General features: G+C 55.7%; 1 protein-coding gene across 1 annotated transcript in view; it reads right to left on the reverse strand.

Moving 5' to 3' along the window:
- ANGPT4 (angiopoietin 4) overlaps nucleotides 1-7,148 on the reverse strand; it is a 48,069-nt gene extending 40,921 nt beyond the window's left edge. Inside the window, exon 1 of the mRNA XM_004698198.2 lies at nucleotides 6,821-7,148. Coding sequence (XP_004698255.2) covers nucleotides 6,821-7,111 — 291 coding nt within the window. The 5' untranslated portion in view covers nucleotides 7,112-7,148. The remainder of the gene's footprint in view (nucleotides 1-6,820) is intronic.
- Nucleotides 7,149-14,861: the final 7,713 nt, after the last annotated feature.

Raw genomic sequence — 14,861 nt, forward strand, 5'->3', positions numbered from 1 at the left:
AGATGCTTCCACCACCACTGGATCCACAAGACTTTCCACCCTCTGGCCTGTGATCTTCCTGCATTCGGCGTCATAGCATGTGTTGTGTGAGTCTGAAGAGGACTTTGTAGACTGGTATCGGACTTATGGACTTGATCTCGACTGTGATATTTTCTCAATATACAATCGCTCTTTTCTCTAGTCTCCTCGGACTAACACAGAGACGGTCTGTCAGAGTCAGAGAGACAGGTCCGCTGCAGGAACAGTGAGTGAAGCTGTCCACAGAGACTCAGAGACAGGGAGCAGGAGAGAGCCGCTCTCTCGACCAGCCCAGCTCTGTGCAGTGGACAGGGAGAAAGCTGAGAGGGGCAGCCCCTGGGCCTCAGGGCCTGGGGGAAGCCTACAGCCCTGAGGTGACTGGGGCCGGCCTGGGACCCTGGTTTTCTTCAGTCCCCTCATCTGCAGAGAGGGTCCTTCTGAGAGAGCTGGGACAGCTGCGAGTGTCCCAGGAACTGCAGAGCGTTGAATGGCCACCTGCTGTGTGCAGACGCAGCTCCCCTGTACCCATGTCGCACGCATGCCAGGATCGGTGCTTTCTTTCACTCCCACCTCCCCCTAACACAGACAGGTCTGGGCTGCAGCACCACTCCTAGGCCATGGACTCAGTCTGCAGGGGGCCCAGGGGTCCTTGTGAGGAGCCAGGAGTCAGCCCAGCCCAGCTCAGGAAGCACCATCAGCAGGCTCTGTGCCTCCCCTTCCACATCCCTGGCCTCGACTGCGCCTCGCCAGAGGAGGGGGATGCAGCAAAACCAAGATTCCACCCAGAGGGGTGAAGCTGACCCCAGAGCCCTGAGGATCCAGGAGGAGAGGGGGAGGGGTGGCTGAGAGGGCTGCTGTCTTCCCAGCACCCACTCTGAGCCCGGCCTCCTGCTGGGTGTCCACTCCAGCCCAGCTCAAAAGGACGCCATGGGACAGAGTAGAACTACTATGCTGGGAGAGGCGGAGGGGCACCCTAATTCTCTCAAATCCCCTCCTCCCCTTCCCCCACCCCCCCATCACCACTTGGCTCTCTTCCTGAGTCAGGAAAAGGGACCTGGAGGTAGGGGTGGAGAATCCAGTTTGGTGCGCATGGTATGAGGACCTGGGCAGACCCTTCCCCTGACAGCCTCAGCTACCTCACCGGAACACGGCAGATACAGATAGGAGTGTCCCTTAGAGGGGGGAGTTAAGCGCATGGCTGGCTGGCTGGGAAGGTGCTGGGCCCCTGGGCCTTCCTCCCCCTCCAGTTCCTCCAGCGGAGGAGGCACGGAATCGCGCCAGGAGCCTGGCTCTCCAGCAATGGTAGTGGGGGTGGTGATGGTATCCGCGAAGAAGGGTTTGAAACCTAGGAGTTCACTCTTCTGGAATGTGCCAACAGATGCTGAGAAGATGCTCTTGTATGTCAAAGATTCTGAGCTAGCCCGCGTCAATAGCACCAGAGCCAGGGCCGCCACATGTAAGGTAACGAGTGTGTGCGTGTGGAGGGCGGAGGGCGGTCAGGGGGGACAGTTGGATGGAGAGGGATGCTTGCTCCAAGCCTGTGAGTCTCCCTGAGAGGACAGCTGGAGGAGGAAGGACAATGATGCAGGGGCTCAAGAATTGCAGGGGCGTGTCTGGTTCCAAGGCGAGCCCAGGGGGGTGAGTGGGAATGCGGGCGGCCCACACGGACAGCGCGCTTGCTGCATGCCTGACCCTGGCTTTATCACTCCTTGGGCATCATCTCATTTGGTCCTCACAGAGGGAGGTGCTGTAGTCATCCCACTGCAAAGGCAAGGCCACCAAGGTCCAGAGAGGGGAAGCCACTGGCCTTGCCTTGCACATCGAGGAAGGGGCAGAACTGGCTGGGACTTGAACCTCAATGGTGGGCTTTTGCCTTCCAGGAGATGGATGACTTGGGGGCGGGGGGTTGGGGGGGGGGGAACAGATATGATCTTGTGACAGGCTCCATGGGCACAGGGTGATCTGACAGGGACCCAAGCACCAGGGGACCGGAAGTGCTTGATCCTCAGGGACCCTGATCCAGGATCTGGAGCAGCAAATGCCCGAGATGGGGTGGGAAGGAGGAGGATACCAGCCTGAGCAGTGACATCTTCAGCTCCCGTGATGCCCGCGATCCTTGGGCAGGGAAACACCGACTGGGCCAAGATTGAGATCCCCCAACAGAGAAGATAAAAGATTATCCCAAAGCCCGCTAGGTGAGCTGTCTATCCCATGATGCCTGTCGCCAGGTGGCAGGTTGAGAGTGGTATAGATGAGCCATCTCCATTATGCAGACAGGGATGGCCACGTGGCCAGTATGCGGCAGGGCTAGGATTTGAACCCAGCCTCTTCGGAGTGGTGCTCTCCAGCTCATGACTCTGCAGTGAGCCCTGCCAGCATGGCCACACTAGGGGCTGGACAGAGCCCTGGAGAGACATTCTACCACAGGCCGAAGAGCCGTGCTGGGTAACCTTTGGACCCCCAAACCATTGGTTCAAATCCATCCACTGTTCAAAAATGTTTCTCCTGCACCAGGCACGGGAGGATTCCGAGAGTTGAGAGGGTGATATTTGGGGGTGGGCATGCCAGGGGCCAGGCTGAGGCTGTGGTCAGGGAGGGGATGAGACCTGAACCAGGGCAGCACTGGGGAGGCAGGGCTAGGGAAGAGAAAAGAAGCGAGGCCACACGATGGACAGGCCTTGCTGCTTGTGACCCCTAGGTGGGGTGAAGGGGACCCCTAGGGCTGTAGACCAGCCCACTGATTCAAGCTGATCCTCAAGCTACCGGCAGGCCCCTCTGAGGGGTGAAGGGGGGCTAGCCCTGAGGGTTTGGGACTCAGGAGGCCTTCAGATACCAGTTTGGTGCCAGCGTGAAGCAAGGCAGAGGAGTGTGCTCTAGGGGTGGTCAGGGCAGCCTCGAGATAGGGACCATTGAGGCCGGGGCTGTCGGGGTCTGCCATGAGGTATGGGAGGGGGCATCCAGACTCAGTTCTGGGAAACCCCATTTGGGCTGAGAGGAGAGCAGCAGGTAGGCCCAAGAGACTGAAAGAACATCCCTCCATTCAACCAACCATGCGGAATGCCCACTGCGTGCCAGGCATTACGCTAGGCCAGGGGTATTCAACACAGGGGTCGCCTGATTCATCATAGTAGCAAAATGACAGTGATGAAGTAGCAACGAAAATAATTCTATGGTGGGGGGTCACCATACATGAGGAACTGTATGAAAGGGTCGCGGCATGAGGAAGGTGGAGAACCACTGCTCTGGGCTGTAGAGATCCAACAGTGACCAGAAAATGACAGTCGCTGCCCCCTCTTGACATTCGCAGAGCAGAGGAAGCAGCGCACGAAGGAGTGCAGATGAGAACCATTGGAGACACGTGCTGAGAAAGACACCACAGCTGGGGGAGAGGGCGGAGGGTGCCTGTGGAGCACGCTCAGGGGGGCCCTTGGGGAGGTGACATTGGACTGAGGGAGATGAGCCGGGGAGGCTCGGGCGTCTGAGGAAGAAGTGCTCCGGCTCCGGCGATGAAGGGCTTGGGCTTTTCTACCAATGGGACGGGACCTCAGGGAAGGATTTTGAGTCCAGGAGATGGGATCTCACCGAGGTTTTGACCCTCCGGGTGCCCACTGGAGAATGGACTATGGGGCTCAGAGACCGGGCAGGGAGCCCAGGGAGGTGCGGTGAGAACCACCCCAAGGGGAGATGGCGGTGGCTAGACCAGGACTGTGGCTGCTGTTAGATGTCATGGAGCCGGGTCCGCTCATAGCAACCCTGTGTCCCACAGAACAGAACCCTGCCCGGTCCTGCGCTGTCCCTCCCATCAGTGCAGCCACGGTGTCGGTCCATCTTGTCAAGGGTCTTTCTCTCTTTCTCTGCCCCCTTACCAAGCATCATGCCCTTTACCACGCACGATGCCCTTCTCCAAGGACACAGGCATGGGGAGAGTAGTTGGATTGCTCTGTAGACAAGGATTTGCTGGTGGAGAACATTTCTGGAAGGATGATGTTGGCCACCGATATTACATTCACCGAGAGATCAATTGCTGTGGATTGAATTACCTTCCCCAAGATAAGTGCTGGGAATCCTAACCTCTATTCTTGCAGCTAGAATCCCGCTGGGAGAAAGGGTCGTCTTTGTTGTGTTAGTGGTGCAGGGTCAGTGTAGGGTAGACCTTGAGTCCATCTCTTCTGAGCTATAACAGAGCTGAAACAAGCAAAGCAAGACATAGAGGCCAGGGAACAGAACCCCAAACCCCATGGCGAGGGTGCAGGAGTTGAGGCTCAATGAAACCAGGACGTTTCTCCAAAGCTCACAGAAAGAGAAAGCCTTCAGCGGTTGGCTGGCTGTATTCCAAATTGTAGCTGAAACTGAGCGGGACTCTATTTCTGTGGTCAGCTGTCCACTTGTGGAAGGCGATTCTGTGATAGCAGCACGAGATGGCCAAGACGTCCATCAGGTGAAACAAAGACCAAGTTGTGGCCTTGAGATTTGGGACGAGGGGGTGGTCCTGGGCCAAGGAGCGGATGGAAGTGAGGAAGTGCAGGCAGCACATGAGCACTTCTGGGCCAGGAGTCAGAGCCCGGGCTGTGGACTAGAAAAGAGGCTGTCTCCCCCGGCTCCTCTCCCTTCCCCTCTTTTTCTTTTCAGCACGGAGCAGACTTGGGTGCTATTCAACACTGAGAGGAAAGGACCAGCAGAGAGGGAGAAGTGGTTGGGGACGCAGGAGTAGGTGGGTGCTAGGAGGAGACTGAGGGGCTAGGAGGGGGTGGAGACACAGCCTAGGGAGGAGGGTGGCCCTGGCTCAGGGAGAAAGCCCCTCCCTCCCTTAGAGATTGAAGAAAGTCCCGGGGACTGGTAGGTGCGTGTGTGAATCTGCAGGGGTGAAGCTGCCCATTGGAAGATTTTATTTCTCTTACTCTTCATTGAAACAGAGTGTCCATGGTCTGCTGAGAGAATGGGGTGGGTGGGGAGGTAGAGATGGAAGCTTAAAGGGAGGGCAAAAGAGGCTTGAAACTGAAGAGACATGGGCCTCAGGGCAACACGGAGTCCCTGGTAGCTTAGACTCCAGTATAGGTTTGTAGTTAGGACTTCCTGGAGGGGATGTGGTTGGCAGGTGACATTAGGGACTTGCTCCTGGCAGGTGGGTGAAGGGGTCAGTGTGTAAGGGACCATGGCACTGAGGGTGACTAGGAAGGAGGACAGAAAGTTGCGTGGGGGTGCACACGGGCGAGTGCGTGCGTGCACACGAGTGTATATATGAGTGTGTGGTCCAGTGAAGGCTGGTTGGATACACGTGGTGTCATCTCTCCGCCTTGGGGATGGATAAACCCAGACTGTGTACAGGAGGAAGCTTCCATACGTCAATGGGCACGATTGTGTGTATCATCTCTCTGAAGTTTTCACCAGTTAGGTGCCGGCTTGTTAACAGGAAGGTCAGCGTTTGCCACCCACCAGCTACTCTGAGAAAGAAAGGGGGTGCGGTCTGTAAAGGTTTGCAGTCCTGGGCATCCTTTGGGTCAGAATCAACTTGATGGCAGTAGCTTTGGTTTGAGGTTTCATGTACGTAAATACTGAATAAGGATGCAAGTGTCCGCAGGGCAACGCCTTCCTGTGTGCTGGTTTACATGGTTTACAAACGTTGGGAACCATGGGGGTAAGAAGAGTGCATTCTGGGTAATCCTGGATGCTCTCCTCTCCCAGCCAGCCAGGCACCGTCCACTGGTTCACTCAAATGTTCGCAAGCCCCGTGAGTTGGTCTGAGTTGCGACACCCAGGTGGCCCCTGTGCCTGAGGGCCTGGCCTCCCCCTCTCTCCAGGTACCTCTGACACTTCGACACTTCTGGGGTCAGCCCATCACGGGCATCTCAGCACATGCTCGCTGCCCCCACGGCCACAGCAAGCCAGGCCTGCCCCTGTACCCCAGGTGCCGCCACACAGTAGGTCCTCAGATAGGTGTGGAAAGAATGAGCAAATGCAAACGTGGGGATTGGAGTGCCTATGGAGGACCTGGGTGTCCTCAACTTCTGCCTCTCCCCCACTTCATCCACTCCACCAGCGGACCCTCTGAGCCCCATCGCCAGCATGAGCCAGAACCTGGCCGACCACATCTCCCCGCTCACCCCCTCCCTGCTCCAAGCCTCCTCGCTGGGCTCAGTCCCACCTGACCGTACAACCTCCTCAGCTCCGAGCGAACCAGGAGGATTGCTTCCGGTGGGAAAGCCTCCAAGGACTCCCAAAGCCACAGCTTTGCAGGGGCCCACAAGCCCCTCCACTCTCAGACTTTGGTCCCGTTGGCAGCAAGTCTCCTCCCCCGAGAAGAGCTCGGTCCATCCTCTCACCTCTTCTCTCGGTTCAAGCGCCACCTCTGGGATGTCATCTCAAATGAGCTGACCTCCCACAGCCACCCTGTGGTCTCCCCTTGCCCTCTGATGCCATTGGACATGCATTGGTCACCCCCGGTCACCGTCTCCCCTGTCCATCCGTAAGGACACAGACTCTCCTACTTGCCCCAAGTCCCCAGTGTCTAGGATGGGCCCAGAACATGGTCAGTGACCAACCCATTTCTGCCGGAGGGATGAATGACCGGCAGGTAGGGAGCCAGGTGCTGACCCTGCTCTCCCTGGCTGTGTGACCTCAGGCTGTTCCGGACCTCTCTGAGCCTCACTCGCCTACTTTCTGCCATTTAGGGACAAGGGTCCCATCGGCGTGGCTGCCTGTGCCTAGAGAAAACCTTTGAGGTGGACACTCCTCCAGCAAACAGCTCACGACAGACCCGCCATTGCCACACCCCCCAACGTGCCCCCCAGGCCCCCAGTCTTACCTTCTGTAGCCACTGGGTGTTGTTCTCCAGAACTTTCTCCAGCTGCCGCACCCGTTGGCTCCGCCAGCCGCCCAGGTGCGGCCCTGTGGCCGGCGAGTCCCTCTGGAGGCTGTTGGAGCCCCCAAAGGGCACGGGCTCTGGTGGGCAGGGCTCGAGCTCAGGCAGCACGAACGTGTAGCTGCACTGGCCGTGCTGGACCCGGTGTGTCCTGCGGTAACCTCTTACTTTCTGGCCCTTGTGCTGGGCCATTGTCACGGTGGCCACTGCGAAGAGGAGGCTGCCCAGCAGCATGGCTGGCCAGGAGCTTGTCCAGAGAGGTGGGGACGGGGAGGGCGTCTGGCCAGAGCCCCCAGGGGCTGTGCCTACCCACCACCAGGCCCTGTGCTCCAGATGCGCCCGCTGTGGCCACCGTCGCCTGCGGACAGGCCCGCCTGCAGAGCCGCTGCAGCTGCAAACCCCTGCCTGAATGACCAAGCTGAGCCCGAGCCCTCTGGGCAGCTATTTATACGCGCAGCAAATACCACAGCTGCTCAGCTTCCTCTCACCGCCTCCTGCCCCTAACCCCTCCCCACCATTCTTTCCCTCTCTCCCTTCCTTCCTCCACGCGCTTGCCCTCACACTGCCCATCCACACACTGGCCTCACTCTGCCCACCTCAGCGCTGGTACCTGATCATCCAGGGGGGGCTGGCCTCCCTGCAAGAGGGGAGAAAAAGAAGACACTTCCGGATGCGTGCTCACAGCAAACAGCCAGCGTCCAGGCTGCCCGCTTCCCCAAACACCGCTTCCCCAAACACCCGAGGGGACTGCGATCTCTCTGGTCCCATCAGTCCCTCTGTCTTGCACAACCCCTGAGCCTGGGATCTCAGGTTTCAGCTCTGGGTGTCTGCCCTCCACCTTCTCCCCTGGGGCCTATGGTGAGCACTTGGCACCCAGTGCAGGGACATCCAGCAGAGAGCGCCAGTGGAGGGGGCTGTGGGGGGAGGCAGAGAAGCCAGTCTGTCCTTCCAAAGCCGGGAGAGGGGTGCCTCCGTGGGGAGCTTGGCCTCCTGCTCCCTCTGGATCTGGGGTGACATTATGTCCTGGGGTGCCGCTGGCTGCATGCATACTAATGAAAGTTGTCCAGTCTTGGAGCAGATGTTTCTTGGGGTCTCTGGGGAGCGGAGGGTGAGGGGAAACTGAGTATAGGGAGAGGCCTAGGGGGTGCAGTGTGAGGTTCACAAACCCAAACTCATTGCCATTGAGTTGATTCTGACTCAGCGAGCACCCCTATAAAACAAGGGTACAACTGTTCCTGTGGGCTTCCAAGACTAACTCTTTAGAGGAGTCGACACTCTCGTCTGGTGGTTTCAAACTGCTCATCTTGAAGCCAGTGGCCCATTGGGTAACCACTACGCCACCAGGGTGCCTCCTGCGAGGCTTGGCTGTCTCTGATCCCTTCTCCCCAGCTGCTGAGATGGAAACCCCGGGGGGGCAGGTAGTCTTCCCTGTAGCCCTCCCCACCATGACCTGTCAACAGAAGGGCACCCCATCTCTTACCTCCGATGAATTTCAGTTTATTTGTGTGTTCGTCTGGGTCCCTTAGAGAAACAAATCCATAGAAACTCATATGTGTAAGAGAGAGTTTTATATAAAGGGTAAGTGCACATCAAGAAAACATCCAAACCCAGTGCTGCCCAAGCCCACAAGTCCAACATTAGCCCATTTGTCCGACACCAATCCACAAAGTCCTCCTCCATCTCACAAAAGACAAGCAATGGCGCCGACTGCAGGAGGAAAGCTGAATCCGTGAATGTGTAAGCATCTCAGCGCTGGCAGGGGTCTCCACACGGTTGCTCCAGCACCCAGGGCTGCATCGGGGTAGGTCCATGTGGCTTCTCCTTGGGGATGTCTTATAGGAAGTGAGCCTTGCCAGTTGAAGCAGGGAACTGCTAAGGCAGCTGCACCCTGGTCTGACCATCAGAAAGCAAGAGACCCGAGAACACGGCGAGGTTCATGGAGTCATTTATCTCTCCGCCTTTTAATTAATCCCACATGTGTTTATCAGCCAGGTTGGCACAATAAACTTTAACTATATCAACTTGTTTTCTAGTTTTGATTGGTCCTGGCTCCACCACCAAAGTCAGTGTGTGACTTTGAGCAAGTCACTTGGCCTCCCTTTGCCTCCATTTACTCCTGTGGGATTTCAGCCAGTCAGGGCAATGCTGACTCTGTGATATAATTTGGTGGCTCTGTGATATAATGCTCACCTTTCAGGGGAGACCTAGAAGCCCTGAGTTCGCATTGGGCTACTACAGGAAAGGTCAGCAGTTAGAAACCACCAGCTGCCTTGCCAGAGAAAGACAGGACTTTCTCCTCCCATAAACAGTTGCGGTCTCAGAAGCTCACGGACCTATCCTATAGGGTCCCCATGAGTCAACGTGGACTTGCTGGCGCTGAGTTTTTTGAGGGGAGCCTCAGGTTAGATTTTCAGCCAGTGTACCTCCTGTGGAGGCTGGGTGCTGGTACGAGACTGAAGAGATGTCAACAGAGCTTTCACACAGAGTAGGAAGAAAGGCCTGGTGATCTACTTCTTCTGCCTCACTGGGATCCAGTCCGCAAATGGCTATAGGGATAGGATGGTGAGGGAGCTGACAGCGCCTCCTTCCATTCTGCATGGGGTTGTGAGCAGTGCGGGCCCAGGGCGAGCACTAAGCCCCCCTTGACTGTGGCTGCCATCGCTGTGATGCATCTCTAGCCCCTGCCCCACTGGGATGTGAACCCCACAGGGCAGAGATCCAGAGCGCCAGGCCCACAGCAGGAGCTCAGCCTGTGGTTGTGCAGTGTCTGTTACATAGGACCACACTCACTCACCCTGAGGCCAGGCCCAGCAGAAGGAGAGATGTGGCAGAGGGAATCCCAGTGTGTCTGTCAGATCAATCTGTTGTGAAAAAGCCTCTTTAAAGTGCCCACAAAGCAAAGATATCACTAAGCACTAAGGTGTCCTGTCAGTGTCAGGGAGACCAGAGAGCTCCTGGCTGGGGAAGGCCCCGCCGCATGGAAGCCCTGGCCTGGCCTGGCCTGGGACCTGGTCCACCGGGTCAAGGGTTAAGCCTGTGGATCCCTCTCTGAGGTTTTATATCACTGTGGCCTCTGTGGGAGCCCTTCTCACAGGCCGGAAGGCAAGACTTGGAAGCACTACCTTCCCAGCTTCAGAGAAGGACGGCAGGCCCAGGAAGGGCAACCTACCTTCGACTGCTTGCCCCAGCCTGTAGGCCAGATGAACCCCTGCTGGGTGTCTGCCTGGCCGCGTGCTGCCAGAGGAGCCCAGGAGAGTCTGAGAGGCTTTGCCAAGGTGGGTCTGGACCATATCCACCCCCAGTGCTTATAACTAGGGATTGCCCCTGTTGGTCTCTCTCAGCTACCACCTCCACCACACCCTCCTGGCTGCTGCCCGAATTTGATGAGCAAGACCTCACCTCTGAGCCATTCCACATGCTGTTCCTATAGCCATCAGTTCTCTCCCCTTAGATCCATCCATGCAATCCAAACAGTGGCTTGCAAGGAGATCTGCTACATAAGTTAAATTTCAAAGCAGAGAGGTCAGCTCAGCAGGTTATGACAACTGCGTTTTGGGGAGTCCCAAGGGATTTGCTTTGTAGATTTTCTTGAAGAGCACAGGGTGACCGTGAAGACTTTTTAGGAGGAGGTTTTAAGAAAATTAAAATTGCGTTGGTGAGAAAAAGGCATGTTCCCATCTTTCTTCGGTTGGCTTCCTCCCTGTGAGTCTTTACCCCAGGGATCACCTCCTTTTTGGAAGCCTTCCTCCTCCATCCCTTCTCCTTGGGTGGGAAGAGGGCTTTTCTCACTCTTGGCACCCGACAACCCCTGCCTGTGAGTTCCCCATCAAAGCCACTGTGACCCCAGCACCACTGAGCCCATTCGGACTCACAGTGACCTTATAGGATGAGGTAGAACTGCTCCTTAGGGTTTCTAAGACTACACGTCTTGCTAGGAGCGCACATCATCATCCTTCTCCCACAGAGTGGTGAGGGGGTTTGAACTTTGGACCTTGAAGTTAGCGATCAGACGCTTAACCCACTGATTCACCAGGGCTCCTCCCTCAACACATAGACACCCAAATCCTCACAACCAGCCCAATAAGCAACACATTGAAGTTGTTAACAATTTCATTTTACTTGGATCCCCATTCAACACCCATGGATGCAGCAGTCAAGAAATCAAACGATGTATTGGATTAGATAAATCTGTTGTGAAAAAGCCTCTTTAAAGTGCCCACAAAGCAAAGATATCACTAAGGTGTCCCTGGCCCAAGCCACAGTGTTTTTAGTCGCCTCATAGGCATGTGAGATGTGTTAGTCTGGTAGACAAGAGAAACAAATTCACAAACACGCATATGTATATAAGAAAGAGATTTATATACAAGAGCAATTGGACATTGAGAAAACATCCCAACCCAGTCCAGTCCAAGGCCATAAGTCTGATATTAGCCCATATATGCGATACCAATCAATAAAGTCCTCTTCAGACTCACGAAACACATGCAATGAAGCCAAATGCAGGACGATCACAAGCCAGTGGGTAGGAAGTCTTTGGGTCCAGTGGCGTTGTAAGCATCTCAGTGCTGGCAGGGGTCTGTCTGTGGCTTCTCCGGCTTCAGAGGTCTGGTTGCGTCCATGTGGCTTGTCTTCTGCAGTGTCTCCCAGGGAGTAGCAGAGAGAGAGGTGTCTTCTGCCCCCAAGGACGAAGTCCCAGATTTCCCAGGATTCTCAGGGAAAGGCCACGCCCACACAGAAGTCTCATTGGCTGTCTCCAGATTGACAGGCCAGACTCCATCGCTTACACTCTTAATCCTTAAATTGACACCAGGTTAGGTGACTGCCACATGAGAGACGGACCAAGATTAAGGAAGACCTTAGTGGAAGAACTGATGCATTTAAATTACGGTGTGGATGAAGAACACCGAATGTACCATGGTCTTGGAAGAAGTAACTGTAGCTAGGGCGCTCCTTAGAAATGAAGATGTGAGCTCTCTCCCGCTTACCTTGGACATGTCAGGAGGGACCAGTCCTCGGAGAAGGACATCATATGCTTGGAAAAGTAGAGGGTCTGGTGAAAGAGAGGAAGACCCTCGACGTGATGAATGGGTGCAGTGACTGCGACCATGAACTTGAACATCACAGTGATGAGGGTGGTCGAAGACCAGGCAGTGTTCCATCCTGCTGTACCTGGGTTCCCTGGGTCAGAACTGACATCCAGCAACAAACAGCAACAATGACAACTGTGTCCAGAAGAACTGCTCATGTTCACACGTCGATGAGTTTTGATGATGATCTTTACCCGTTTAAACAATAATAGAGCCAGGATGGTCCCGTGGGTTAGGTTGGTGGGCTGCTAGTGAAATGGTTGGTAGTTCAAACCCACCAGCTGCTTCCTGGGAGAAAGAAGAGGCTGCCTGCTCCCGTAAAGATGTACCTCCTCAGAGGCGGAGTCAAGCCAGTGGTCGTGGGCGGGAACGCTGACAACAAACTCTCTCTCAGGTCCGCCTTTTCCCTTCCTAGCCTGCTGCTACCATGGAGGCCACACCTCTATGCCACCGGGGATCTTGGACATTTGCTCAATGGCTGGAATGATGGAACTACAAAGTCTAGGGGTATTTAGCTTCAGGCATGGCTGGATCTAGGTGCTCAGATGAGATCAGAAATCAATTTTTTCCTTCAGTGCTAGCATCTTATTTGTCACCATGTGCTTTGTCCTCAAGACAGTTCTGACAACCATTATTATTATTTTTGGTTTGCTTTTTAATCATTTTCTTGCGGGCATGTATAACTCTTATCACAATCCATCCATCCATTGTGTCAAGCACATTTGTACATTTGTTGCCCTCATCATTCTCAACACATTTGCTTTCTACTTGAGCCTTCGGCATCGGCTCCTCATTTTCCCCCTCCCTCCCACATGAACCCTTGATCATGTATAAATTATTATTATGATTATCTTACACGGTCCAATGTCTCCCTTCACCCGCTTTTCTGTCTGACAACCATGATGGGTGGCAGCAGCTCCAAAGTGTCATCTTCGCCACCTCTGGGAATTGCACGTCTTTTCCCTGACGACCCTGAGCAGAGTTCTGCCTTGGGCTATGCCCATCCCTGAGCCAAGACAGTAGCCAGGAGGACGGGGCATTGTTCAGGCTGGATTGTCTGCCAGGCCTGATGCCTGTCTACCTCCTGGCACCCAAAGGTATTGAAGCGGGGGAGGGTGGTCCTCACGGAATCGGTGAGGCATCGGTGGGTGTGAAACCCCTGCCCCTGCTCCCTCTGCCCTGGCCGCTCACCAAGTCAACCCACGGCTCCTCCCCCCAGGGGCCTCGGGGGGACTTACCTCTCAGGTGGCTCCTGAGAAGGGGAAGACTTCCCCCAAGTCACACCCCAGGACCTATTTTCTTGGAAGGACCGACTTTTCTGCTCCCGGGAGCGAGGGTGGGAAACAGGATCCGTGACGGAGAAGCGTTTGCCTGTGCGATGCTCCTCAAGTGTCTGGAAGAGACTGGAGAGGGGTGGAAGAGAGGCGTGGGAGGAGGGAATGAAATCCCAAGTGGAAGTTTCCCACTCCTGGTCCTGGTCTCCGCCTTGGGGCGCTTCTTCATCGGTGACCTCTCTCTGCTTCTGCAGCCGTTTGCGTTTCATCTCCCAGGGTGTCACGGCGACTTTGACAGGGACGGTTTGAAGCAGAGCCAGAGCCTCTTGTCCAAGTGCTGTTTGTGTTGCTGAAGACATGGCCTTAAGCATGGTGTTCCTGCAGCATCTCCCGGAGGCTCCGCGGGCAGCATGGCTCGGTTCTGGCAGGAGGCTCTTGGGGTTGTTGACAACCTCAGGGGAATCGCCTGCCAGGGTCCCCAGGAGGGCAGGGGCGAATCTTGGTGGAGGAATGATCCTGGTGTCCCCATGAACCTTCCACCCTACGTAAGCATCCCTTTGTCTGTAAGCTGTCCCCTGTCTCCACTTTCCACCACCCCAAACTCAGACCCACAACCCAATTTATACATCAGAGAGGGCCCTGGGACTGGGTTTTGAAGTGATTCCCTGGGATTTAGTGATTGAAAGCCTTACACTCCTGGAGCTAGATCTTAGCCTTACGTGAGGAGCTGAGGCTCAGTCCCTCCTTAGCAGGGCACTGCAGAAAAGGACGTTCCAGTGACCAGTGCTGTCGAATGACTCCCCCAACCCATAGTGACTTAGAACAACGGCAACACCTGTTGTGCTCAGCCATCTAAAGTAGGACCAGGCTTTGAGCCAGGCTCCAACGGGGCGGCTCATCTCTGTTTGATTGGCATCAGCTAGAGTGACTGGAAGGAGCCCCACGTGGCACAGAGAGGTTCAGTACTCAGCGGCTAGCGGTAGGTTGGAAGTTCAAACCCACCTGGCGCTCTGCCGGAGAAAGATGGGGCAGTCTTTTTCTGTCAAGATTTGCGGCCTTGAAAGCCCGGTGGGGCCATTCTAGTGGGTCCATTAGTCCGATAGGGTCCCTCTGCGATGGCAGCGGGTGATTTGGTTTGGAGTGGGCTCACGACTGAGGCCCCACATCGTCTGTATGCTCATCCACACACGTATTTGGTGGTAGATGCTGACTGCTGGCTGGGGGCCTCAACTGGGACCGTTGGCCAGAACAACTGCCTGCGGCTTTTCCGTGAGGTCTGGGCTTCCTCACGGCATGGTGACCCCATTCCAAGGACAAGCATCCCAAGAGAGAGCCAGGAAGAAATCGATGACCTTTCCCGGCCCAGGCTCAAAATGTCCCAACCAGGCACTCGATTCACAGAGGCAGCCACAACGTTCCGCGTGCCAGGATGGGGCAACGGGCCCCGGCCTCTTGCTGGGGGAGTGCAAGGTCCCTGCGGGGATGCTGTGGAGCCCAATTTGGGGAAATCAAGTCTGCCTCCGGCACGTCGAATGAAAAAGTGTACGGGTTTAGCGCTAAGTGCTCAATAAATAAAACCAAACCCACTGCCCTCCAGTCAATTCGGATGCCCGGCGACCTGCG

This window comes from Echinops telfairi, unplaced genomic scaffold, assembly GCF_000313985.2.
Source record: "Echinops telfairi isolate 266 unplaced genomic scaffold, ASM31398v2 ScPeMD7_5592;HRSCAF=6446, whole genome shotgun sequence".
Classification (NCBI taxonomy): domain Eukaryota; kingdom Metazoa; phylum Chordata; class Mammalia; order Afrosoricida; family Tenrecidae; genus Echinops; species Echinops telfairi.